This window comes from Drosophila teissieri, chromosome 2L, assembly GCF_016746235.2.
Source record: "Drosophila teissieri strain GT53w chromosome 2L, Prin_Dtei_1.1, whole genome shotgun sequence".
In the NCBI taxonomy this organism is placed as follows: Eukaryota; Metazoa; Arthropoda; class Insecta; order Diptera; family Drosophilidae; genus Drosophila; species Drosophila teissieri.
Genome location: NC_053029.1, coordinates 7,360,610 through 7,387,655, shown reverse-complemented (window position 1 = coordinate 7,387,655; position 27,046 = coordinate 7,360,610). Strand labels below are relative to the sequence as shown.

Here is a 27,046-nt window from a genome sequence, read left to right as displayed (position 1 = left end):
AATTATCGATTTCCCTGTCACAATATATGGCTGAGTTAGCAAATGGGATATTTTACTAAGCAATGTTTTCCCAAAGTTTAATAAAGTTATTAGAGTGGAAATAACAAATTTAGGCTTAAACTTTTTGGCAAAACTTCGTAAATGGTTACTTGTAATCGTTCCGTAGGTTTCAAATCGTCACGCACTCATCTCTAGGTATCTGGTCCATCTCTTGCCATCTTGTTGTTGTTTCTGGAACCGCTCTTGCACTCGAATTGTTGAATTATATATTTCATTTAATTAAGCACAGAAAGCGAGATTAGCAATGATTGGAAGTAAAAAACCTAAGAAGGCGAATGTCTTTAAGGAAATCGCAGAGAACTTCGAGCAGCTGACCAAGAATCCGGAGCGTTTTCTCAAGTTTGTTTTCCTCCCAAAGACCGCGCACGTGTTTTGTTCAAACGTAGTCTAAACAATTTCCATTTTAGGCCACAGCCGGAACAAGTGGAGGCCATCGAGCAGCTCATCCAGCAGACATACGCCGTTAGCATCAGCGGGGATGTGGCGAACAAGAAGGCACTGCTGCCGGAATTGGTGCTGGAGCAGATGGACAAGGAGCAGATCTGGCAGCAACTGGAGATGCGCAACGAACTGGTGTTCCAACAGCTGCTGGAGCAAACCGCTCAGCTGACGGCGATGCGAGAGCAGCACCTGGGCATCGAACTGGACGATGGTGAGGAACAGGAGGAGGAAGACGAAGATGTAGAAGCTGAAGACTCAGTTGATGAGGAAGAAGATGAGGATGAAGACGAGGAACCGGACTTCAGCGACGAGGATGGCGGGCAACAAAAGCAGAAGACCACGACGCCGAAAGACAAAAGAAACAAGCGAGTACGCAACTCTGTGGTGGACGATACCTTTTTCAAGTTGGAAGAGATGAATGAGTTCCTGGAGCAGGAGGATGCCAAGGAGATGCGCCGGCTGAACAGCAAGAAGCGCGTTGAGCAGGTCGATGATATAGATCACTATGCAGAGGATTTTGGCCTTGGCGAAGATGAGGAAGAGGACGAGGAGGGCAATGTCAACTATGCGGACTTCTTCGACATGAATGAGGAACTCACAGAGCATGCTAAAAAGATTAACAAAGGCAAGCAGAAAGATTTCTTCAATGAAAACGAGAGTGAAAATGAAAATGAACCGGATGAGGATGAATTTCCCAAGGAGGGCGATCCGGATCTAAGCGAAGGAGAAGAGGGCCACGACGAACCTGAAAATGATCAAGAGGAGGCGGCCAGCGAAATAGACGAGTCTGAATTTGTGGCAAAAAGTGGCATAGAACCCGCCAGCGATTCAGACTCGGACTCGGAGAAAGACGAGGAGGAGCCACAACCCACAGAGCCACCATCCCAATCATCCAATGAGATGAGAGAGGCTCGTTTGTTCCAACGCATCCGCGACTACGAAGACGTTGTTCTAGGCGAGAAGCCTTGGCAGCTCAAAGGTGAAGTAAAGGCGGCCAATAGGCCCCAGAACTCACTGCTTGAGGAGATTCTCGACTTTGATTCGACCACCAGGCCAACGGCACCAATTACGGAAGAGGATAACCGCTCCATCGAGGACATAATTAAGCAGCGTATTCGCGACAAAGCATGGGACGATGTGGAGCGCACTGTGCGACCAGTGAACACCCCGCAAGAGTACAGAAAACAGCTGGTGCTAGATCAGGAGAAGTCAAAACAATCTCTGTCGCAGATCTACGAGGCGCAGTATCAGCGCGAAATGGAAAAACTCGATCCCAATCGCGATGGCGATGACAAGTCTGGTCCGGAACCAAAAGAACACCAAGAAATCAAGCGGGCAATGCGTTCGCTGTTCCTTAAACTGGACGCTCTTTCCAACTTCCACTTCACTCCGAAACCGGTGGCGCCAGAGGTCAAGATCGTAACCAACACACCAGCAGTTCACATGGAAGAGGTGGCACCGCTGGCGGTGAGCGATGCCAAGCTATTGGCACCCGAGGAGGTGTTCCGCGGACCCAAGCACGCTCCACTTGGCAAGACCGAACGAGATCGGACGGACAAGAACCGCGAGCGCCGCAAGAAGAAGCAAAAGCAGCGGGCCATCAACTCGGCTGTGGAACAGCGCGAGCTTCAGCGAGCCAAGGAGGGCAAGGCGCCCACAAAGAAGGAGGCGGATGCCAAGCTGCTTAAGACAATCACCAAGAATCGCAATGTTCAAAAGGTAAATACAATGTTACTTTATCTTCATTTAAGTTTTGTATATAAAATGCTATTCTTGAGCGACTTAAATTCTAAATGAACATTTTTCTTGCAGATCAATGCTAGTAGCAACGACCAGGGTGCTCTGAAGTCCTCAAAGGCCTTCTTCCACAAACTGCAGGATACTGCAGCGGCTACAGCATCCAACAAGCGACCGAAAAAGGATCCCGCCAAGGCGGATGCCAAGAAGCTAAAGCTTTAAACGTACATGTTAGGACTCCTTCATATTGTAATTGCCTTAAGCCAGCAAAGTTTTTCGTGTCCAGTCACGTGCCAGAAAGTTGTCACAAGCACACACGTATGCCCACAAAGCAATCCCGGTTGCAAGAATATCTTTAGCATGTACTGTGCGTCTGGGGAGTCCCCAATTTGGTGCTCAATGGGAGCTCCCATGTGCCGGTACTTTTAATGTTCCATTCTGCGTATGGGTATGTGATGTGTGGGCGCTTTGCGTGTGGCTGTCTGTGAGTCAAGGACATTCTGTGTCCTGGTGAGGCGATTAGGCACGCGTGCAGTTTGCAGAATATGACTATTTTTAGAATTATTTACCTAAAATAACTGTTTGCTATGTAAATAGTACCCTAATTAAAGAAATCAAAGCAAATAACGTAGCATTTGAAATGTTCATGTTCTTTTCTTGAATGGGAGTAAAGTATTCAAATCGAATTGATTGGTTATGGTTTAAATAGGCTTTTGGATTATAAATACTTTTTATATTTGCTATTTTATATTTTGTTTGGCTGAATTTAGAATTTTTTTTTAATCTTGCTATCTTTATTAAAAAAAAAACAATTGCCTTTTCTATGCCGTCCCCATGCCCCTGCCAATCCTTTAATTTTTTAATAATTGATCAAACTAAAAAAAGAGGGTTGCCGTGCTATTTTGTCCAACATTGAATCCCTTGGTAAGTTACAATTAAAAATTTGATTTTATCTGTTGGCGCCAAAAATTAAAAGGATTTAGAGATGACATACAAAAATATACTTTTTAATCGATTCCTGCGATACAGCTGCAATTGGTGGATGTATTGGCTAAATTTGAGACATCGTTAATCGAATTAGTTCCCGATATCGACTGCAGCACCGATGTGCGAATCTGATTATATCGATATTATAGCGTAGCACGTGTAGTTGTGTAGCATTTTAAATATAGTTTTGCTCGAGTTTATACGCATCTGCCGCAAAATATAATATGGTTAAAGTACAGAAACCGCAGCCCAAGTCGCTGAACAAGAGCGCCAGCATCGAGGGCGTGGTTAAGAAGAAGAGCAAACCAGAAAAAACCAAGAAACTCGCCACAGACGCCACTCTCGAGCTGGCCAGCAGCAAAAAGGGAAAAAACGCGGCTCCGGTGAAAAAAGATGGCATCAAGAAGGAGCAGGTGGTGTCCAAGAAGGAAGCCGAGAAGAAGCAGGTGGTGACCAAGAAGGAAGCCGAGAAGAAGCAGCCAAAAGCGGCCAAGCGGCCACTGATTCTGGCTCCTCCTGAGTCGCCGGCTGCTCCTCCACCAGCGGCGAAAAAGTCCAAGGCAAAACCAGCGGCTTCAGCGGTTACTGCGGCTCCTGTGGGCAAAAAGGTCGCATCCAAGAAGGCTTTGATTTTGGCTCCTCCAGAGTCCCCAGTGCCACCAAAAAAGCAAGAGAAAAAGACTAAAGCTGCTCCCGTGGAAGCCAAAAAGGAGCAAGCACCAGCAAAGAAGCAAGCACCAGCAAAGAAGCCTGCTCAAGATCCCGCACCTTCTGTAAAGAAGGCCGCCCAGGTGGCTCCTGCAGCTAAAAAGTCAGGGCAAACTGCTGCACAAACTAAAAAGACTGCCCCAACAGCAGCAGCAGTGAAGAAGCCAGAAGCCCAGAAGCCAGCTACTGTAGCACCAGTAAACCCCCAAAAATCCGGAAAAGCAGCGGCACAAGCTAAACCAGTTAAGGCTCAGCCGGCTTCGCAGCTCCAAAAGAAGGCAAAGACGGTGCAGAAGCTGTCTAAGCCTTCCAAGGCACCCAAATCCAAGAAGCCAGCGAACAAGTCCAAACCAGGCCAGGCCAAAGGCAACGCTGTCAAGAAAGAGCCTGCCAAGACAAAGAAACCAGTTGAGCTGACCTTCGAATTGAAGTCCTTTGACGAGAAGCGGTTCCAGGAGATTGTCAACGAAAATAATGTGACAAAGGTGTGCGAGGCTCTGAAGTCTGTTGTGTCTGAGGAGGTGGCCAAGAAGAAGAACACCTCGATCTTCTCTGATTATCGTTACGTTCTGCAAGTTTGCAGCTACAAGATTCCCAGCTGCCCAAAGCGCATGGTCAAGTTGAATCTGAAGCATTCGTTGGTGGGTAAGGATGACGATGTGGCTCTCATCGTGCCAGATTTGCAGCGGGGAGCCAAGTTTGAGTCTGATCCCACCAAGCAGCACTACGAGGATCTGTTGCGAGAGGCCGGTGTGAAGCAACGACTAACCATCGTTCCATTCAACCAGCTGCGCAACGAGATGGGTTCCTTCGAGGCCAAGCGCAAGTTCCTCAACACCTACGACTACCTGTTGTGCGACGGTCGATTGTCAGGACAGGCTACTGCCTTTTTGGGCAAGGTAAGAAATTCTGCCTGCTAATGTAATGAGTGTGTTCCAGGAACACACAGTACCTTTCTTTTGTCCGCACATAATCCTCAAGGAAGGTCGCGAACATTCCTATGTATTGTTAAAAGGTATTCATATATGTAACTTTAGATTACATATCTGAATCAGGGTATCATTTGTGCTGCTTTATAATGAAATCATTACTTATTTACTTTACCAATTTTAAAACGTAAAATCGGCCGACTCCATTAGTAAGCAACCATATGAAATGTATTTTAAGGTTTTTTAATATGCAAAATCATCAAATTATAAACTATTTTCAAAATTTGTAAAACACTTGTTTCCTCCATTCGCAGAACACCCAGAAGCCCCGCAATGTACTCCACGCTGTGCGTCTGAGCAAGGACAACGACAAGCTGCCAGAGGAGGTGACCCGTGCTCTGACCCGCACCGCATTCAGGCAGTTGTCCAAGGGTGATCTAACTGCCATTGCGGTGGGCAACCACGAGATCACCGCCGAGCAGTTGGCTGAGAACATCCTGCTGGTGAGCAAGCAGCTCCAGCAAGTCTATCCTGGGGGACTGGCCAACATCCGTTCGATGTACCTCAAGATCGACATTACGGGCACCAGTTCGCTGCCCCTATATGTCAGCATGTGTGCACCACCGGAGGATGCACCCTATGTTGTGGGTCCTCGTGAGCAGCGTATGCTCAAGCTTAAGAAGCAGGCCAACGAGGTGCTGTCCAGATTTGCCATGACCAAGGATGCCGAGTTCATTAAGCTGACCAAGAACCAGGTGCAGCGCAAGGCCGAGTTGCAGGCCGAGAAGGCAGCATTGCTGGCTGCTGATGCCGCCCCAAAGGACAATGATGGCGAGGACACAGCAGTGCCCACAAAAAAGGCTCGCAAGGATTCGGGCAGCGAGGGCGCCAAGGCCGAAGCAGAATCCGATGAGGAGGAGGAAGTCGAGGAGGCAGAGGACAGTGACGGCGCTAGTGGCGAGGAGGGCGAAGATGGCGATGATACTGATGAAGATGACGATGAAGAAAATGAAGATGATGATGATGACGATGAGGACGACGATGAGGAAGATGACGACGAGGAAGACGATGATGATGATGACGATGACGAGTAATATGTCAGTCGCATTGCTCTTTCTTAGTTATAGGTTATTTCTATATATGCAAACCAATCTTGCTATAATTCCGTTTGCAATTTTTACAACAGTTTTAAGTAATAAACGAATGTTTTAGGTATGAAGACATAGCTCTTTTTACTTAAAAATATTTTCAACAAACGCGCATTTAGCAGCATATTTACAAATATTGCCCGATTTCAACTCGGTTTTGGGCTGTGAGAATATGCATGGGAATATGCATGGAAATCAGAACGCGATCAACCCATGCCAGTTTTCTTTGTCATTCAAACAAGATTAACATTACTCATCCGCCATGATGGTTGTGTATGTGACTTAATGGCAATGAAACTCAAATATTTGTCTTGCTCTGTATACATTATATTATATTAAATAAATAGGACTGCTTGGCTACAGTTGATCCGAAATATAAACAGCTATTTTTACGACGCCAAAAAACTATCACGAACCAATAAATATATAAATATAATTGTGATAGTATGCAAATATCGCTTTTAAAATCGCTTTTTGCCTTATGACTTGCAATTGATTTCCATGCATATTCATTATATGAAATCAGGCATGGACATTTTACCCTATGGTCGCCGATTTTGAATGTCTTTTCCAGATTGCCGGCTCGCGGTACATGGCGCAAATTCCTGTTCACATATCGCAGTTCAAAGTGGATGCCAACAACCCTTACCCTTCGTGGCATCCTTTTGAGGTCATAAAATCCCAATATGCATTATGGCAACGGTCTTTGCCCAGCGGGAAGTTGCAACGTGTACACAACAGAGTCAATTTCAATTTTCATAAGAACCGATTTATATGCATATACACAATTTTCTATATGTTTTCGTAGAGCTCCCTGAATCCGAACCATCCAGTGGGAGTACAGCAAAATGCAATTTCTTTGATGTCTCGCCAGCAACGAATTATGTATTATGCGGACTTTTTTGATGAGGTGGCTGACCAAAAGTGGCCATTTGCTTGCATAATTTCTCTTAATTAGCCTGGTGATTCAGTTATTGCTCCTGGCTCGCAGGAACTTTGACAGTTGAACGTCCATAAGTTGGCCAGCTGTCTTGTCCACTTCCATTGTGCGAGATCCATTGAGTTCTTTTCCAATGGGCAAGGTCGCGACTCTAGAGATTAGAATCACGTTCCGTTTGTGGTGACCGCCGAATAAATGTGGCAAAAACCAAATACCAAGCCGGACACGTCGTCGGAAGCAACAAAAACATTGTAAAGCTTTTATCAGCCCAAATTATCATTAGCCGCGTTCTCTGTGGCTGCCATAAAATCCATACATATATGTACATATGTGCAGATAAACATGCATACTTCCATGTGGATATGGGCGGTCAGGATTCCCACATAGGCATTGGCCATTTTCCCATTTCCGCCGGCCAACCTTTTGGTACACATGAATTAGCTTCAGTTGGAGCGCTGAAAAAATGTGGGTCAGTCAAAGGATTGACATGGATTAGAGGGTATTAAGCTAGGTTACAGAGCAAAAAGAACTCCTAATTTTTTACCATAAATTGTCGAAATGAAGCAATAAAAATACACTGTAATAAAATACTTTTCCTAACATTAAAGAAATCACCATTGGTCTCTGCGGAGATAAAAATATTATTATATTATTAGAATATATTGTTATCAATGAATATTGCATAATTTAATTGTAACCTTTATAGTAACCTTTATGCACTATTTATGATTGGGATTGCCACAATTCAAATATCAACAGTTAGCATTCACATTACATCAGTCAGTCCGGTGATAGCCAATGATATAACTTCCTTATCAATATGGGGAATTATCACATTACGTTATATGGCTTTTAGGGACGACTAATTGTGAGCTTGCAAAAATAACCGAAATAACCAAAATAACCAAATAATTGTGATGGTAATCGCATCTGATTAGACAGAGTTGCCGCGGGCAAAAAGGCAGAGATAGTTGATGCACTGCCAATTATGCGATAATGGCCGTAAAGTTATTAATAATCTGGAATATTGGGGGGATTTATATTGGATTTGACGGCCGACATACGGCAGCTGTCCAGGCACTAATTGAAAACAATCAGATGCTGATTAATCCAATGCTGATACCCATGATCGATGGACATGGACGGTGGACGGACTCGATAAACGCTTCGATAATTGTGCGTAATAGATGATTAATAAACTGATATATCTAACTGCTTGCCCCATTGGCGTAGTCGTAGCATTCGTAGCCGTAGCAGTTGCCCTTTTGCCACGTGTTGCGTATACGACCAGTTGGCCAGCACCCACCGACGTCCCATGACTGCGCAAAATCCCCATCGAAATTGGCCAAAAGCAACGCAACAAAAGCAGCAAGTATCACGTCGTGGGCGGCAGTCGTCGTGTTGCGAACTTCGGAGTTTCCACTCGGCTGCCACCTGAACGCGTTGAAATCTTTCGTATCCTGGCCTCGTATAAATCGCGGTCTCCTTGGCTGCCGATTTCACTTGCGTTTCAGTCTCAAAGCGGTGCAGTCAGCAGCCACTAACGGTTAATATTTTAGACAACCGATTCCAAAAGAGTTTTTCAAAATCCCATCGACCGTTGCTCAACGTTTTTGAACTTGCTTTCTGTGTTTTGCAGTGGAATCGATCTAAAACATTTGAACTTTGATCGCAATTAAAGCAAAAGTGTTGTGTGCATTTGTGAAAAAGGGTGAGTGATAATAAAGTTTCAAATGTTTTATAGCATATTACAAAGATATTCAATTATTATTTCAATTATAAAGTAATACACACAAATTTGGTAAGGTTTTATAGGCTTAAAAAGATCTTGGTTTAAAATATTAACTCATATATTTTAATAGTCCCGTTTAGATAAATTATTTTAATGTTTCAAGAAGTATCTTAAAACTGATCAAGAAATATAAAAGAAACATATTATTTTTACTGAAGGTTTTGTAAAAAAAATTCAGATTGCAAGATTTTTGTTTTTGCCGACGGGTAAATTATTTCTCAGCTAATACTAAATTTAACAGAATTTTTTTGTTTTAATAGAAAAACTAGGTTATTATTTTAGAATACCATTTATACTCGGTTTAACAACATTTTCGAAATAAAAAGTTTGTTAATTTTTATTAGTTTTAAATATGAAATTGCTTTAATGAAGAGAATATCTTCATCAATTTAACATAAAAAAGGCAATGAACTGCCACTCCCAATTTTAAATATTTTTAATCTATGAAAGCCAACCTATTAATCAAATATGTGTTTCCGTTTTTTCAACTTGCATTTAATAATGTTTTCATGGCTCAAAATTGCCAACGTTTAAAAATCAGAAAATGAGCCGGCCTTTTGTAAATTGCTTCTTAGCTGGCCTAAGCCATTAAGTCCACATGTAGGCAGATGCCCAGGACCGATGCAGAGGTCCTTCGACGATGTGTGTTGAGCCCAGGACATTTGTTGCATCCCCTTTGTCCTTCCGAAATGGGCTGGGTTCTCTTTGGGCTCTGGCCTAGGCGACCTTTTGCCCCTAGTATCTGGGAAAATCTTTATTTTCTTGCTACAAAATTGAAGCTGGCTCCCTGGCTTTATTACCTCTTGGCTGGGCTCGGGCCAAGTAAGTCCTTTGGATTATCGCAATCATTTGGAGCTTTATTTTGCTGCCACATTAGAGTGTCCTTATAGTTTTATGATCTTACGGGTAACGCTCTTGGCTGTTTCAAACTTAAATTGCTAAAACTTCAGTGCGAGCTTGTGGAACTTTTGATCTTAAAGTTTGGTACATGAAATTAATTTTCCTTTATGAGGAACAACAGTTGGGCAATTCGAGTTCGCAGAAACTGCTCAGTTGTTCAGTGATTCGAATGACTTGATGCGCCCCCCAAAAACTTAAAGAAAATTCAATTGAAGTTGCTGACGAACACAACTTCAATTTCAACGCTTAATAAATGAGCAATTTAATTTCGTTTACGTGGGCATCGAAATTGAAGACCATTTAACCATGTAGATGGAAAAAAGCATAATTGGAAAATGATGAAATTTAAATTGTATCAAGTGCGGTGCATCGCAAAAGCCGCTTAGCTGCGGCAACAGAAAACGTGAGTTGGTTTTGCACAGTGTCCCAGGCAATTGCTTCTAATCCTTTTCATTTTTTACATCCGCTTTTTAATTAAGCATTCGGTATCATGAATGAAATTGTAAACAAGGCGGATTATGTTTTCACTGGCTTTAAATCGCAATTCGGTTACTATTTTGAGCTTCACTTTTAATTGGTTGCAGTTCACATGATTTTGCGAAGATCAGACATTAATCACTAAGCGATTAATAAAAAACTATAAGCTTATAGCCACAAAGTATCTCAGGGAAATCTCCCCATACTATTATAATTAAGTTGAGTTCGCCATTTTGTACCATACAAATCCAAGATCGTGAACTCAAAAGTAGTCTTATTTATGTACTATTTTGTTTCACATTTCAAATGGAAAAGCTTGACTAAGCTCACATTCATCACTCTTCGCACTAAAAGTGTTTTTATTCACTGTTTTCACACCTCCTGCGACCTTTGATCGTTTTGTGTTGCCTACTTTCTTGCGTAAAATGGCATTTCTGGAAAATTCAATTCTCTCGCTCAGGTGCCTTGGATGAAATAGAGGGCGTGGAAAACTACTTATTTTCATGTCCCCTCCCCTGCCCTGCGGTTGTTTATGAAATGCTCTCTACTGTGACGATTTGTGGCCAATTCTTGTTTTCTTTAAATTTACAAAAGGGAACACACTGCAGATATAAGACAGTAAGAGGGCAGATGATTTGGGTCTTGGGATTTCTTTTCCATGGCCACTCGCTTTCTTTTATCCCTGGGTCTGTGAAAACACTCAGAGGCGGAAACTTTCATACTTAATTAATTCGTGCTGGAGTAAAGGAGTTTACCTCAACTGGGCAACAATTAAAAAATGCTTAAGCGAGAGGCTTTAAAAATTCACTTAAGCATGGCGAAAAGGGACTTAAGCCCACAAAATACGAAATACATAGACGCCTAGAAGCTTAGGCAACTTTTGGGCCAAAAATGTTTCGCCACCAGTCTCCTTGAACTGCTCTCGCTCTAATTAAATTTGCATATTTTTATTAATTAAATTGTTTAGCCAGTGTTTACTGGCAGCTTGCGAACTTGGGGCCCCGACTCACATGTGCATACTAATCACCGCAGGGCAGGGGAATCCCCTTCGAAAATTAACACCCAAGGCCCCAAGGCCATGACAATGCAAACAAAACTGGGGACAATTGCAGATGAGATTCGGATGCTTGCCACGCTTTTCATTGGGAGCAGTCCTCTTTATTCCCTGCTAAAACTCAAAGATTCGGGGCCACTTTTCAGGCTCATCTCCCACATTTATTGCATTCTTATTATGCGGAGTATTTGGCTCATAATATTTCCGCTTTATATTTCCCCAAACGACTGCCTGCATGAATTTAATTGAGCACGATTTTCAGTCCGAAAATGTTTACGCCTCTAATTGGGCGAGTTTATGAATTCATAAACTCTCAAATGCCAGGGGTGTTCAAAGTCAAGTGAGGGGCTTTATGTAGTGCGTAACAATTTGTTAAAAGTTGCTTTTAATATGACCGGCCTGTGGTGTTTGAGTAATTAATTATTAGGCTAGATATCAGGTTTTTAGATTCTTTCTGTGAGCATGAATGGTATTACATGCAACTATAATTGTAAGGTGAAATAATAGGGGAAGAATAGTGTTTCCTTCAGAAATAGTTAAGAGAAATAAATCAGTTAAATAGTGCAACAATTTGTCAGACTTTTGCTTTAATATTCGAACTGCCATACCTTTAAGCACTATTTATCTAGCAGATACATTTCGGTTGAGCTACTCTATCTGCCATTCTGCAACCAATATTGGCGCTTAACTGCACGTGATTTCTCACCCCATTTGACTCATTCTGAGCTGCTTACGCCTTCGTGGAGGATAAATTCACTCTTGCAGTGTGTTAACCTCTTAACATATAAATTTTCACTTTCCTTCTGCATTTGCATCGACATAAAGCCCGCCAACTCACCATTCGAGCTCCACGAGCTCCAAACGCTTTGATGGTATGCCACCGCACAGCTGCCAAATATTTATTCGCATTTAAAAAGTATTTTATGTTGCATTTTCCCATCAGCATTTTCCGGGCACTCTTGCTCCTGCTGCCACGTGAGTCCTCCGTCCAAATACCAGTCCTCGATGATAAGACATGCATTCAACCTCGCCGGAGGCCCCCAAAAACATCCTTAAACCCCCCGTCCATCTGCTCCTGAGTCCTCAAAAATGCTTTGGCGTTGGGTTTTATGCGTGCTCCTCCTTGGAAGTGTTTGTTTTAATCCCACCCATGCCCGAGTCATGAATTGTTTGTATGACAAAGTTCGCATTTTGTAATAAATTTGCTTACAGAAAATTCAAAATATCCGAATGTTTATGGTCGGTATTCAAATTAAATACTATTCGCCAGCTCAGCTGGCGGTGCAAAACAAGTAAAGCCGAATATTAAACGAGGTCCAATATAATGTATATATCGCGGATGTGAGTGTTTAAGTATTTGCCTTTGCGTTTGGCCACTGCTGAAATTTTCATTATTATAATGGTTTTCTTTATGACGGCAAAGAGAGCAGTTTCAAACCGAAAAACAATTTAAATAAAACGTATTACCTTAATGAAAACGAGGCCCACGACACGTTCCAACTGCATTCTCGTGTTTACTTTTTCGGCTCAATGGTCTCAGGCTCAAGGAGCCAGGATGTGTGGAATGCAAACTTAAATGCCACGAAATTAGCAGAGGTCGTTCCCATTCCCATTCCGGCTGGCAATTAAAGGCACTTGAGCTGCTGAACCAACTGCTAGGGTAAATATCACAATACACTGGCAGCGAGAGCTCAAAGTAAGGCTTTGTGTTATCGAGGAGAAACATTTACATTTTGCAACTGGCGAACAGCAATTCAATGCAAAATAAGAGCAATCGAGCGGGGTTAGGGGGCAAGTGTGTGTGTGCTGCTGCTGTTTGTGTTGAGCAAAAGTTGTGGCAACAATGCTCATAAAACATAAACAAACAAACAAACGTCATTGAGACCGGCAGTTTATCAGCCAGCGGGTTGAAGTGGGTGGCTCCGGGTGGCTCTGGATTGCATAATACATGTGTGAGGAGTGGTTTCAAAGGGGGGGATTCTAAAGGGGGTTACTCACCGCACCAACCTGACAATGCAATCAAGCGAAAGTGACAGAGCAGCAGGAGCTGCGCCACTGACATCGATATGTCGACAACTGGCAACTGGCAACTGGTCCCTGGTAACTGGTAACTGGTGCACATGATGACGGCTCTATGGGGATTTGGATTTGCGGCTGACGGATGTGGCGGATGTGGCATGCTGGATGGCAATACTGTGTGGCACAACAAAATGGCGGCGCCAAAGTATTTAGCCAAACTTTCGACACAAGTTTTCCTCTTCGCATTTTTTGTGCGCTGATTCCCTCCCCAGTGGCATAGTTGCTGGTCTTCGTTTGATTTGAATATTTTGTCACTCTGCTGACGCACTTGGCTTTCGGCTCCATTCTTCATATGAGTTACGTGGAAGTTTAGCAAGTGCGAAAAGTATTTGCAAAGTTCCTCTTTTTCCAGTTTATACTTTTTTAAGATATACTTACTTGGCCTCGTCGCCGTAAAACCGAACAGAAAGTTTTTGCGCACTGCCCTTAAAAGTAGGCTAGTATATTTTTTATTTCGTTTTGTTTTCATTATTATGTATATGAATATTTCCAGCACAAAATATACATATTTTATATGCAAAAGTGAAACGTAATCGAGGAATAAATAATATTTTTTAGCACTCTTCATTACCGAATCTCCTGAATAGTAAAAATTTGAAACTATCCAGTGCGTTTAAACGCAGTGAAATCTTTAATTCATATGAGCCTTTTTTCGAAATACACTCGACATAAATAAAACATTTATAGTATTTTATCGAACATACCTTGGGGACATGCTTTATTTTCTCTTGCATTTAAAATCATCGGCTTGTCCAAACAACGAAAACTCATCAAAGAATAAAACACTGTATCGAATTGTGGCAGGCAAAGAGCAAAACCCAAAACGAAAAAGAGAAAGAGAAAAGATCCCAAGAATTCCGAATCACCGGAGGCTAATTCACAAATTCCCACAGTTTGCATACAGAAATGTGAAAGAATAAAAACATTTGCCTAACACCAAATTCCCATTTGGCCTAAAACCTGTTGCCGGCATAATTTGTGGCTTGTACGGTGTTAACCAACCGCAAAATCCAAAACCAAAACCAAATCCGAATCCAAGTTCAAGTCCAAACCCGAATACCCCATGAACCGACATGAAAAACTGAAGACTCTAGTTGAGTGCAATTATTTTAATCTGTTGCCGACATTTTCGGCATAATTTTTCATCAATTTTAAAGATTCAAGGTTGGGGCCGAAGTAAAATAAAAGAATTCCTTGGGCCGCAATGAATTTTTAAGTAAATGTAAAGAGTGCCGCCTGTGCCCCACTCCCCGAAATCTCATCCAGACCTCATCCACATCCACATCCACATCCATGTCCTCATTCTCATCCACGACCTGAAAGTCTCGGGCCCGAAGGAAACCCAAGGCGGCGCTCGCGTGGCAACTCCCAGGAGGACGTTATCCTGTCGGTTGTTGTGGGCAATGCTTTTAGCCTCCTGAAGTTAAATGCTCCGACCTTCCCCCGCACTTGCTCCTCACCTCTGTGCCCACCTTGCGTTCGCCTTTTCCACCTCATTGTCTTTATGTGTGCGGCAAAGGAGCTCCTTACATCATCCCCACCCTCTTCCATGTTGGGTCAACAATTTTTACATTGTTTTTGGCATCCGAGAAATGCTCGGTTGTCTCTGCGCCGTGTCCTTTCGACGGGAAGCGAGGCAAACTTTCGCTCCAAAGTTCAGATCCCGCGGGGAACGGGCCAAAGTTTTCGCACAGCTCTTTTAATGGTACATAACCATTATAGGTTATACAATTATAATTACTAGTGGTTTATGACGTGACCTTTTAGGCCAGCGTGTGTGAAGGATAAGTCGTTTGTCTGTCGTAAAAAGAGCGTACTCAAATGTATAAAAAATACTACAGGTTACTGTGTTTAACTGAAACTGAAATCGTTTTCTAATCATTATAAATCATTATAGAAATGCACAATAAATTTAACTTGAATGAAAGTGTTATTGTTGAGACTTAAGTGCTGACGTCGCGTGCTTTAAAGTGTTAACAATTGTGGCCATAACCATAACCAGCTTAACTGACGCGACAACCAATCTAATCGGTTGAAGATTATTGCCTTGATTGAAGTCACAAATCGCTGCCTACAGATATTCGACACTTGAAGTGGTCGCGTTTCTGACTTGTTGATATCTCCCCGATTTGCACCGGATTCCCAGTAAATAATATATGATTCGAACTTCGGAGTAGAGGGTACTTAAGTTTGGGAAAACTCACTTCTGTCAGCGACTTTGGGGAAGTTAAGTGCGAGCTCATTAGCCGTTTCCATTAGCCAGTTTCTGCACAAGACTTTTGCACCTGGCAATGCGGAATGGCAACTCACATGTTTGCGGACTTTCAGCCGACTTAGGCCCAGTGGCTTTGCCAACTAATCAGTTAAGATGGCATCGCTTCCGCACACAATGCGTTAACCGCAAGGACGAAGGACGAAGGATACGCTCGGCTCGGGGATCGGGGATCGGGGGCAAATCAAATGTCTGCCAACACAAATCCAAATCAATCTTCTGTCTCCGACTGTGCGGGTCTTGTTTGCTTAATTTGACAAACGGAATAATTTGATGTATATCTAAAATGGCAGCCAGCAAACCAGCGGGGCCACCACCTCCTCCTCTTCCACTTTCGGAGTCCAGCGGACACGGACACGGACACCGCAGAATCATCCGCCCAATCCGCCGACTTTGTCACTAATTCAATAAGCATCCAATTACAACGCGACGGGAGTGATGCCCTCTCCCACCCTCCACCCTCCGCCCAGCTCCCAGTGCCACCCCCTTCCATGCGTATACGCAATTTCCATTTGGTATATGAAAATTTAATGCAACTAAAAGTGGAAAGCTGTCGCGGCAATAATTTCCCCTAATTATTTTGCCGCTTCCCTGCCGTTGCTGGGCTTTGCTAAATTACCTGCAATTTATTCAATTTCAGGCTTCAACGAAAGTGAAAGTAATGCAACGCTAATTAAATAATGGTTAAGGGTAAAGGCTAAAGAAAGACAAACTACCTGTTTTGAATAAGTAATTATTAATTCGAGCCTGGATTTTCTGTTTTATTTCTTCACAAACTAATTTCAAGGTAAAGTTATACTTTTACCAAGAAGGCAGATAAACCACTTTACCCTTTTTACTAAATTTAGAAATATGCATATTCAGTTTATAATTAAGTCAACTTATTACTTTAAAACATTACATAGAGGGTTTTAATTCAAATCATGTTTTAATGTGGTTTATTTTTGGAAATACCTAGCTTTAACAGGTTTAACAACTAAAGTTACTTGTGGATAATATTAATTTGAAACAATCTATCTTTAGATGGGCAGTTTCTTTTTTTTTTAGCAATCAAATAAAAGAAACTGATGGGTAATTGATAAGTCCTTCAAGCAATATACATATCAAAGTCAATCCGTGCTGGGTATTGGGATTAAAGCACGTGAAACCATTTCTGATTGTCGATGCTGCGGAAGGAAGTGGGCTAAAGTCCTTAGCCCTGGCCTTGCGATTGAATGACCCAAATTCAATTTGCCCATTTGTGTGCCCAGATCCCAGTACCCAGTACCGAGTATCCAGATTCAGCACCACCTCCGAACTGGCCCCACCCAGCAATCATAAGTACGTTTCCAGTTACCAACGCAGCGGGCCACCGAGCGACCCACAAAAGCCGGGGGCTCACAGGGTGCGAGTGTGTCTTGTGTTGTTTGGCCACAATCAAGGCAATGCAATTTCAATGTCTGACTCTCGTGTTACACTTTTGTCCAGGCTGCACCCAACCACCCACCTCCACACCCACCTCCCAGCTCACAGCTCCCACCATCCACATCCAGACCATCGCCATCCACACTTCCACTTGGCCAAGGTGAGAGTTTTGCGTAGCAGGTGGGTCTGCCAGTCAGGAATCTCATCTCGTTAGACAAATGCCCGTGCTGACTGGGCAACACTTGATTTGGGTTAACCACCAGGCAGCCCACACTGTTTGGCCTATTCCGCTTGATGGGATTTGAATGCTGCGATGCCGAGGCATTCCGACCACTGGATGGAATGGGTTTGCATACGCGAAGGGGGTTTTCAAACGCCAGATTATGTAGTCAGCTTCTGATTGCTGGACGTCTCTTTGAAGTTCCTTGGAGCAGCTTGTTGGGCGATAAGATCTCCATTCCTGAGTAGTTCGTTGCGAAAGTCAAACTCTAACTGAAATAATGATTGAAACGAACACAATCATCCAACAGATTTAATATACCTCTCATAAAACCAAGCAAATGTGCTTAACTCGTTTTCCACTTGACTTTAGTTAATTGAAAGCATAAACTATTTTCACTTGTTGAACCTATCTGTCATCGCAGTCGGGTTATATTTAATGTGCTTATAGGCCAAAGGTCGCCGGCTAGTGTTCATTTGAAACAACAGTGCGAGTATCTGCCCGATTAATCGCCTGGCACTTGAGTGACTCCGAGGCTCATAAACCACGAGTGGGTGCATCGCAGATCAAGCAAGCTGTGAAAATGCAATCGGCGGAAAGAAGGAGGATGTGGAGGAGATGGAGGAGTGGGTGCTTCCGGCTGATGGAACGCCCCACCCACATTGGTGACTCGGAGGCAAATGCTCACTGACCGAACCGGATACTTTCCATGATAGCAATTTATTTGTTCACTGGCTGTGTGACGTAGGAAATATTTACCAATTGTGAATGTTTGCTGATTATTTTTTGGTTAAATATTATTTGCATCGCGCTCTAAGCCTTTAAGCCATGTCCACGCACGGCAAATACGAAAAAATAAATCGAAATTCATACAAGCGCACACAATTCGGTGAGTTGTTCGGTTAGTTGGCCTGCCACCCCGGGCGTATACTTTATTTATGTGTTTACCGACTACAATCAACTCCAGTTCAATCCACTCGCCCGGGCCCATAAATCAAAAATGATTGATAAACGGTTGGCGGGGGGGTACGGGGGGGTAGGGGCACCATTTGAGCAGCCTAATAATTGCACATGAAATGTCACCGCAGGAGCACAAGAAACAAAAAGGCAGGCGGCCCACGTCGGTAATCATACGCCCCGTGTGCCCAGTATGGCCAGTCACCAAAATTGGCCGACGGTGCGTGAAATCCGTTGATTACTTTATTTGGGTCGAAAGTGCGCAACGCACTCGCCCGTGGACACCTCCATGTGTTGTCCTCGTCTCCCTCTCCGTGTGCCACTAGCCCTTGGCGATAGCAGCGGATGCTCTGCACCACAATTAACCTGTGGCTGACCGACCACACAGCGCCAGTCGAAATCCCACCCAGAAATCCACACATTACTGCCCACAATCCCACATGGGCAAACAGTCCCCGTCCAGCTGGCAGTAAAACGCAATCGAACCCATGAATCGCCATTGTCCTGCTTGGCCAATTGGAGGGGCATTTTATTTGATTTTAAATCTGATTTCAATAGGGACTTAAGCTTAATGGTAGCAGCCTTGGCAAGGCAAGGCAAGACCTGCATTTGCTTTTATCTGGCAAAACGAAATTTATATTTTTATATGAGCGAGCAAATCGCTGGTGAAAGTGCTCAAGTGTGGCCACTTGATTGGAAGGGAATTTTAAGCCGCAGTGAAGACGTTTCCTCTTGGCTGAAAGCGATCCAATTGCCACGTTTCTTTAAATTAACCAATTGAAAAGAGATTCTCTTTGGTATGGCGCCGCATTTTGTGGCTCTTAAGATGGTTGCATGTGTATTGAATAAATAAGTTATGTAGTAAAACCTGTGACTGTTAATGGTCTAGCATTTATTTCATCACCCTAACAAAGGTTTTTTGCTAAACAGAGGATTTGCCCATGACTTTCCTAAATTCTCGGTTATTCCCAAAACCCCAACTCACCTATCGCTATCTCCAATTTATTGGCTTATCTGAGAGCTTAATGATATTAACGCATTAGCATGGAGAGTCACTTGTTATTATCGCCTAATGTAACCCATTATCAAAGTCACTCAAAATGCGCAATCAAAACAAAGTCCAGCTGCCTAATCGAATTTCAGGATTCACTTCTTGAGAACAGCGCTATCGCGAAGAAAGCCAAAATATCACCTGAAATGATAGTATGCCAGATTAAATTTATCGGATGGGCGAGCATTAAGAACTCATACTGCTCAAGACTGGAGTGGTCAACAAATCTTATCGCCGCACAATTTGGGCTGTGATTGATGGCAAGTGCTATAAATTAGAGCCGCCACACCGATCGTCAGTTAGTCAACCTCGTCGAGTAGACGACAAACCAAGAGAATGTGGAAACCCATCGCAGTAGTAGTGCTCCTGGTGGCCTTGGCCAGCGCGGAGCTGCACCGCGTGCCGATCCTCAAGGAGCAGAACTTTGTGAAGACGCGCCAGAATGTGCTGGCCGAGAAGTCGTATCTGCGCACCAAGTACCAGCTGCCCAGCCTGCGCACCGTGGATGAGGAGCAGCTGTCCAACTCGATGAACATGGCCTACTACGGAGCCATCAGCATCGGCACTCCCGCCCAGAGCTTCAAGGTTCTGTTCGACTCGGGCTCCTCCAATCTCTGGGTGCCCTCGAACACCTGCCAGAGCGATGCCTGCCAGACGCACAGCCAGTACGACTCCAGTGCCAGCTCCAGCTACGTGGCCAACGGCGAGTCCTTCTCCATCCAGTATGGCACTGGCAGCCTCACCGGCTACCTGTCCACCGATACCGTCGACGTCAATGGCCTGAGCATCGAGAGCCAGACCTTTGCCGAGTCCACCAGCGAGCCGGGCACCAACTTCAACGACGCCAACTTCGATGGCATCCTGGGCATGGCCTATGAGTCCCTGGCCGTGGATGGCGTGGCTCCGCCGTTCTACAACATGGTGTCCCAGGATCTGGTCGACAGCTCCGTGTTCTCGTTCTATCTGGCCCGCGATGGCACCTCCACTTCCGGTGGCGAGCTGATCCTCGGTGGCTCCGATTCGTCCCTGTACTCTGGCTCGCTGACCTACGTGCCCATCTCGGAGCAGGGCTACTGGCAGTTCACCATGGACGGATCCTCCGTCGATGGGGAGTCTCTGTGCGATGACTGCCAGGCTATTGCCGATACCGGCACCTCCCTCATCGTGGCTCCCTACAACGCCTACATCACGCTCTCCGAGATCCTGAACGTGGGCAATGAGGGCTACCTGGACTGCTCCACCGTCAGCTCTCTGCCCGATGTCACCTTCAACATCGGTGGCACCGACTTCGTGCTGGAGCCCTCGGCCTACATCATCCAGTCGGATGGCAACTGCATGTCCGCCTTCGAGTACATGGGCACCGACTTCTGGATCCTGGGCGATGTCTTCATTGGCCAGTACTACACCGAGTTCGACTTGGGCAACAACCGCATTGGCTTCGCCCCAGTCGCCTAAACTACCTACGATTCCCAATTAGTAATCAATAAAGCAACGAGCTCTTTGAATTTTACACCGAATGTCTGGGTCACCTGAAGTGGGGCACCTTCTGAAGGCTGGCGGTGTAACAATCTAATCTCTTCACGACTTCGTAAGTGGAGGGATGGATGAGTAGGCGGTTCCAATTGCGTTTTACATTCATGGTTATTTATGCTTATCTATTTGCCATTCATAACAAATTAATCTCGTTTTGTTAATTAACTTCTGCGACGCACTTATAACTTTGTAATTACTCTTTTTACCTGATAGGATTTCAACAAATGGGTTCAATGCGTTTAATGAAACTATATATCCCTATCCTAAATGGTTCAAGAGTACATAATGTATAAACTAATTGACTTAAGCTATTACCTAAGTACAATTCACAACTAAACCACTCAGAATCAGAATCAGATCTCGTGGCTGTGATTTATCGACACTTAAGGAGACTGAAGCGGTTATCCAACTGTGTTATCCGGCAGTCCGCAAATCCCCAGCTGGCAGTGGGACAAATGTTGACTCTGCACCCAAAGGGGATGATGTGCGATGGGTGGTGGTGGTGGAGGAGGAGACGTGTTATGAAGGCAATGACAGAAACCATCAGCTCCGGGAGCCAATTCATTTGTCCAGCCTGTTGCCCGGGCAATGAAGTGTGTCACCGGGTGTCAGGCGGGAACTGAGGGACCTCGGAGACAGCGGAGACAGCGGAGACCTCGGGGGAATGCCACAGATGTCAGGGATAGTGGCGGGGTGTCAAAGGATAGCCGGTGATGTCAGGGAATTGTGCGGGACTATAGTTTTGCAATGGCAAACACAACACAGTGACAACACCGTTTGGGAGCAGCGGCGGAAGGACGAGGGGCATCCGTGCACGATGACAGGAAGTGGAAGTGCAGTTGAGCAATGCAAAAAGTGGAGGTGTCCTGACTCCAAACTCGGTGGAAACAGGTGGACAACACAGGTTATATTGGCCCTGCTGGCCAACTAGTTGGCAACGCAAATGAGTGTAGCAGTGTAGCAGAAAGGACGGAAAACAGGAAGGGTAACCCAGATTGGGAATGCTTCGTTGAGCAGTTAATGAATCACTTAATGGAAAAACCTGGTCGCCACTCGACTTCCGTTCCGTTTCGCTCCGTTCCGTTCCGGGTGTAAACTCAGCCCCCACCATCGACTTCTAATTGATGTTGACCTTAGAACACTAAACCGCTTGGCTTTTCAAATAGCTTATGAAGGCACTGGAAAAACGGCCACAATGTCTGGCCACGAAAATGTGGAAAATGCCTTATATAAAATTGGGAAAGTCACTACTACTTAATTTACCTTTGCTTACATTGCACTTTTTGAGGCTTCGATGTTTATTAAATTATTATTTAAACCATTTCCTTTCAGGAGACAGCCGCACAAAGATGACAAACCGATGCACTTGCTTCGCCTTGGCCTTCCTCCTCTTCTGCCTCCTGGCCATCTCCAGCATCGAGGCAGCTCCGATGCCCAGGTAGTTGTACCCTATTCCCCCACACATCCCCCCTATGCAGACATATCCCTTCCAATTTTGGCTGAACACATACATACATGGTCTAATTAAATTCCGTCACTTAAGCTGCGAAAACCAAAAATGTGCCACGCAAATATTTGAGCAAAGCAATTGCCCCACTGAGTGCGAGTGGGTGGGGAAAATATACTTAGGCAGTCGGAAAAACGAAAAACGAAAAACGCTCACATGGCGAACGAAAATTTTCAATTAACAAAATGTAAACGTTGACAGAAAAGTGTCTCAAAAATTGCAGTACTTGCCCATACACTTAAGTCGCTTATGTAGATTGCAGATATTCCAAGGACAAGTGATGTCCTGTGTGGCGGGTGTAAAACTCAATTTCCCTTCATCAAAGTAACTATTAAAAATTCATTGACCCCAGCCCAACTAATTAGCGATTGCTCGAATGGAAAACATTGCTCGGAAACATTTGGGCTTTAACAAATAATTGGGTTTCCATGCAAATGAAGATTTTAAGCCAGTCGAATGTCAAGTTCAGCGGGGCCAACGTAATTGGATATCCTGTTCAGCGGCATTATGCCGATGTATAAATACGAATACAACAAAACAGCCCCACAAGCCGCACTCTAATTTTCCATTTCGTTGACTTTTAAATAGCCAATCCAATGGAGGATACGGTGGCGCTGGCTACAACGAACTGGAGGAGGTGCCCGACGACTTGCTCATGGAGCTGATGACTCGCTTCGGGCGCACCATCATACGGGCCCGCAACGATCTGGAGAAGTAAGTGATGCACTCAGCTGGCAGATAACACTAAAGTCTTGATAGAAATTGATTAATACACATAAGCACCTAAAGTACCTTTATATATTTGAATGCTACCCGTCCAATCTAACCAAATCATTGCTAACTACGAAACTCATTCGTTTTCAAAGCTCCAAGCGAACCGTGGACTTTGGCCTGGCCCGCGGATATTCGGGCACCCAGGAGGCGAAACATCGCATGGGTCTGGCTGCAGCCAACTTTGCCGGAGGACCCGGGCGGAGGCGGCGATCCGAGACCGATGTCTAAGCTGCGAATCCTGTGGACGCCAAGGACGACGAGTGTCAACTACTCCAGCAACTAAACAACTAAACTTGACCCATACTTTGAAACTTTCCTAGAGCTTTCATTTGTTTGTTATTCATTGTACATAAATATTTATTACGGAAATGTCCTCATGCATTCATCACATTCTCTTCCTTCAAGAATTATACAAAAATACTATTCAACAGATATCGAAATTATATCTACCAAAGGCGAACAACCGAATAAAAGCGTTAAACTGTTGCTCCGAACGAAAATGTTGAACACTATTTATGCCAATTTCCATCTCAGTTTTAACTCTGCAACTCTGCTATTAACGAGCAATTGCTCGTTTTAACCCAAAATCAGGGGCAAAGGTATAAAGAGAAGGGAGAAGTTTAAATAAATATCCTAAATATATATTCAAGTGTAAGCATAATCGCGCAAAAAATCTTTAACTAGGTATGTCTTACATAAACTAACAAAATCAAAAAAATAAAAAAGAGCTACACAAACATACACAACATACATACTTATATGTGCTACACACTTTTGGCCCCCAAATGAAGCCAACAAAACCCCAGCAAAGAAACCCGAAAAGAAACCCCAACGAAACTGAAAGTTTATTTTACCCATAGCCGACTTGGTCTCACTTGGTCTGACTTTTAAGTATTGTAAATATAAATGATTGAAACACACACGTACAACTAATGCGATACAAATATATTACGGAATTCTACTTGCATATATATTTAATAATTATTGTGTCTATGCTGCAAACATATATCTTAACGTGAGTCGGACATGATCAAATAAAAGTCTACATTTTGAGAACTGGCTTGAATTTCATTTTCATTCATTATTTCTTTAACGGGGGGTTTCCCCAATTCGGAAATGACCCATTTATCTTTGGCCCCAAAACCAAGCCAAATCGCACACCTGACGCAGCTGGCCATCCAATTTGCACAGCTCACAAAATGTATCTTTGCATCTGGGAGTTGCAGATGCATTGCATTCGCTTATTCGCACAGAGCAGCCATTAAGAAAGCCACCGAGCTGCAAATGCAATTGATTTTATTTATGTATGTACTTACGGGCGAATTAGAATCGGCTGATTTATGCATGGAGTTCGAAAGGTTAGCTGGCCGCATAAGTGGACTTCGAGGTGCCATAAATTCGCCACCAACTGCGAATTGGGTAAGATTAAATATATTGTGCAAATATATAAGAGTCAAAGGTAACAGCAATCATTAACTGAAATGAAGAGCAATGAAAACCTTTATCAAATACTGAGTTTGAGTATTTGCGTTCTGTGATTCAGAAATATATTTTTATAAAGTGTGACGCCGACAAAGATAAGCCTTATGTTTTAAGTGGTTTGTGTGTAGTCGGAAGCGGCTAATGGCATACAATATTATTTTCGATAAATAAATTCTGATTTCGAGCAATCAACAATCAATAGAGAGCCAGGTAATCAGCCATTAGCTTAATCCAGTTTGCGTCCGTATCGCTGCTCTTGGCGAGGGCATTCGAGCTGAGGGGACACCATTCCGACCGAAACTTGCTGTCGATGGCTGCGACGCTCCTTTCGCGTTGCTGGATCCTCATCCCAGTCCCTATGAATCACACCCACCTCCTCGGCCTTCAGCTTCAACAATTCATCGCGTAGCCACTGATTCTGGAGGGCCAGTATATCAACCTGTGCGCAGATAGAAGTCCATTGAATTTTCTGGGAACTCGTGTGTTTATGGCACACCTTACACTATCCAATTCGAATTTTATTTCGGCAATAAAGTCATTAGCTTCATCTAGTTCCTTTTGAACCTCGAACAATTTATACTTTAGTTCGTCGGCCTCACTAAGTCCGCAATTCAGAATCCGCCGTATTTTATGTATGAACTCCTCCACATATGTCCGATCCATTGCCAATGGTATCCGTACCTAAGAAGTTTTAAAGCACAACTGCATTGAGGCAAAATGTTTGCCATCCATTTAGCTTTTGCAGGTAAACAAAGGTTGGTGCTCTTGCTCCAATAAAGATAAATACTTATCATTCTTAGACATTATTCTTGTGAAATCTTAGCAGCCAATATTGGTTGCCATCTATGGAGCTTTTTAATGTTTAAAAATCGAAAGTAGTACGTTTGAAGTTTAAAATACATTGTAATATATTTTTTATTTATTTACTTGAATTTAATACGATCCTTTTTGTCAAACAGCTTTGACACTCTACCCTCGCAAAGGGTATGATACTTTAGACAGAATGTATAAACTGGATCTCCATCACCAATTTGATTGATGTAGACATCTACGCCTATTTCTATTGAGGTAGAAATCTCATACTCAATTGATACTACGAGTCTGGACTGAATTCGATCTCCACAAATCGGGAACTCCAGATATTCAAATGGATGGGCTCAAAGGAGATTTTTAGAGCAGCACAATCGAAATCCCGCAGAACCTAGGCAGATAATTAAACTTAGTAGTCATTCAACAATTTGGTGTGCCTAACTTACTTTACTAGGATCCAATCCAGTGTTGTGGAGATGCAGGGTCAGCGGAATCCTGCGATTGAGCAGAACCTTTGACAGGTAGGGGTTTTTGAGATCCACCGACTGGCTGCTCAGCTTGGTAGACGATAGATTAAGGATCCTAAGAAGGTGGCAGTGACCTACGGAGTTCCACAGATGGCTGGGAGAGGGAACTTTGCGCATTGCCAGAAGGTGCAGCTCCTCCAAATTTGGCAATTTGTGGCAGATGGTGTGCAGCTGCTGCGAGTCGATGTCATCCTCCTGCAGGACCAGCCGGCGTAGATTGGTCATATGCAGTATACTGTGCGCCACCCGTTCACTGCTCCAGAAGGAGTCGTTGAACAGAAGCGATTGCACCTTCAGCGGCTTGTGCTTGGCCACCGAACTGAGTATGAACTCATAGTAGTCCCGCGTGTAGAACGCCAAGCGGCGGAAGTGCGGCAGATTCAACAGTCGGGGCAGGAAATCGCCCAACAAATGGTGGTCGTCGAGGTGCAGCTCCTCAAGCATGGTACACCGGGTTATGTCCACAACCTTTTCGCCCAGGTTCACGTTGTATCCGTAGTAGAGCATAGTCAGCTTGGTCAGCTGCAAGCTGCCAAAGATCTCCTGGAAGTGATCCGGGTCCAGATACTCACACCAGGTGAGATCCAACTCCTTCAGATGCCTCCAGTGCCACAAATGACGACCTGTGGTGCTGCTATGGAGTGACAGCTTGGTCAGCAGCGGAAACAACTTGGTTAGCAGAAGGGTCTCCTCGTCCGCCTCCTCGAGATTGTAGTCCATGCGGCAGTCCAGCGTTCGGAGGTGGGCAAAGCTGTACTCGGTCCACTTCCTAAGCAAATCACAGCTGGCACCTTGCAGATTCAGATGCTCCACCGTTGCCGACCAGCCGCCCAGACATTCCTGCATCAGTTCTAAGTACATATGGCATATATTATTATGGCATTGAATCTATAACAGCAGCACTAACTCCTATTCCGGTCCAGAAATTCCAGATCCTCGCGGTACAGGGTCACTGTTTTGAGGTGACCCCATTGATACTTCACGTAGGAGCATATATTCTCGTTGACTTGGGTCAGCGAAAACTGATCGCACATCGGCAGGTACTTTAGTATGTTTATCCATATATCTTCGTTTATTTGCTCCATCTCACATCGAAATTTTTGTTCAAAACGAGAGATCAACAAAAACAAATACTGTCAGCTGTTTGTTTGCATGCTTGCCGATCGAGACTTGAACCACTTGCATTTGCACTGCTTGAATGCAATGCGGCGTTTTCTAACACTACGAATATATGCACATTCAAAAACAGCGCGGGAA

At 44.0% G+C, this 27,046-nt stretch overlaps 6 protein-coding genes across 7 annotated transcripts; 4 read left to right on the top strand and 2 right to left on the bottom strand.

Annotated features, from left to right (window-relative positions):
- The first annotated feature begins 195 nt into the window (after positions 1 to 195).
- LOC122613644 (U3 small nucleolar ribonucleoprotein protein MPP10) lies at positions 196 to 2,879 on the top strand. Its single transcript, XM_043787967.1, has 3 exons — positions 196 to 399; positions 468 to 2,220; positions 2,314 to 2,879. The coding sequence occupies exons 1-3, from the start codon at positions 305 to 307 to the stop codon at positions 2,458 to 2,460; spliced, it is 1,995 nt and encodes a 664-aa protein (XP_043643902.1). The 5' UTR covers positions 196 to 304; the 3' UTR covers positions 2,461 to 2,879.
- A 482-nt stretch (positions 2,880 to 3,361) lies between these two features.
- LOC122618082 (ribosomal L1 domain-containing protein CG13096) lies at positions 3,362 to 6,118 on the top strand. Its single transcript, XM_043794219.1, has 2 exons — positions 3,362 to 4,832; positions 5,177 to 6,118. Exons 1-2 carry the CDS (start codon positions 3,450 to 3,452, stop codon positions 5,954 to 5,956), a joined length of 2,163 nt encoding a protein of 720 aa, XP_043650154.1. The 5' UTR covers positions 3,362 to 3,449; the 3' UTR covers positions 5,957 to 6,118.
- A 2,346-nt stretch (positions 6,119 to 8,464) lies between these two features.
- On the top strand, positions 8,465 to 24,023 carry LOC122622096 (diuretic hormone class 2). Of its 2 annotated transcripts, none has more exons than XM_043800292.1 (4): positions 8,465 to 8,661; positions 22,022 to 22,127; positions 22,785 to 22,910; positions 23,063 to 24,023. In XM_043800292.1, the coding sequence occupies exons 2-4, from the start codon at positions 22,039 to 22,041 to the stop codon at positions 23,196 to 23,198; spliced, it is 351 nt and encodes a 116-aa protein (XP_043656227.1). In that variant the 5' UTR covers positions 8,465 to 8,661; positions 22,022 to 22,038; the 3' UTR covers positions 23,199 to 24,023. The 2 variants fall into 2 exon arrangements, with proteins under 2 accessions (XP_043656227.1, XP_043656218.1); XM_043800283.1 differs by having other exon boundaries at positions 22,022 to 22,130.
- LOC122622082 (lysosomal aspartic protease) lies at positions 19,453 to 20,666 on the top strand. Its single transcript, XM_043800257.1, has one exon. The coding sequence runs from the start codon at positions 19,493 to 19,495 to the stop codon at positions 20,609 to 20,611; it is 1,119 nt and encodes a 372-aa protein (XP_043656192.1). The 5' UTR covers positions 19,453 to 19,492; the 3' UTR covers positions 20,612 to 20,666.
- Positions 24,024 to 24,537: 514 nt separating the features above from the next.
- LOC122622088 lies at positions 24,538 to 25,300 on the bottom strand. Its single transcript, XM_043800271.1, has 2 exons — positions 24,954 to 25,300; positions 24,538 to 24,891 (listed from the first exon to the last, which is right to left on the bottom strand). The coding sequence occupies exons 1-2, from the start codon at positions 25,113 to 25,115 to the stop codon at positions 24,679 to 24,681; spliced, it is 375 nt and encodes a 124-aa protein (XP_043656206.1). The 5' UTR covers positions 25,116 to 25,300; the 3' UTR covers positions 24,538 to 24,678.
- A 117-nt stretch (positions 25,301 to 25,417) lies between these two features.
- LOC122622075 lies at positions 25,418 to 26,931 on the bottom strand. The gene is made up of 3 exons (XM_043800246.1): positions 26,697 to 26,931; positions 25,709 to 26,640; positions 25,418 to 25,653 (listed from the first exon to the last, which is right to left on the bottom strand). Exons 1-3 carry the CDS (start codon positions 26,872 to 26,874, stop codon positions 25,546 to 25,548), a joined length of 1,218 nt encoding a protein of 405 aa, XP_043656181.1. The 5' UTR covers positions 26,875 to 26,931; the 3' UTR covers positions 25,418 to 25,545.
- Positions 26,932 to 27,046: the final 115 nt, after the last annotated feature.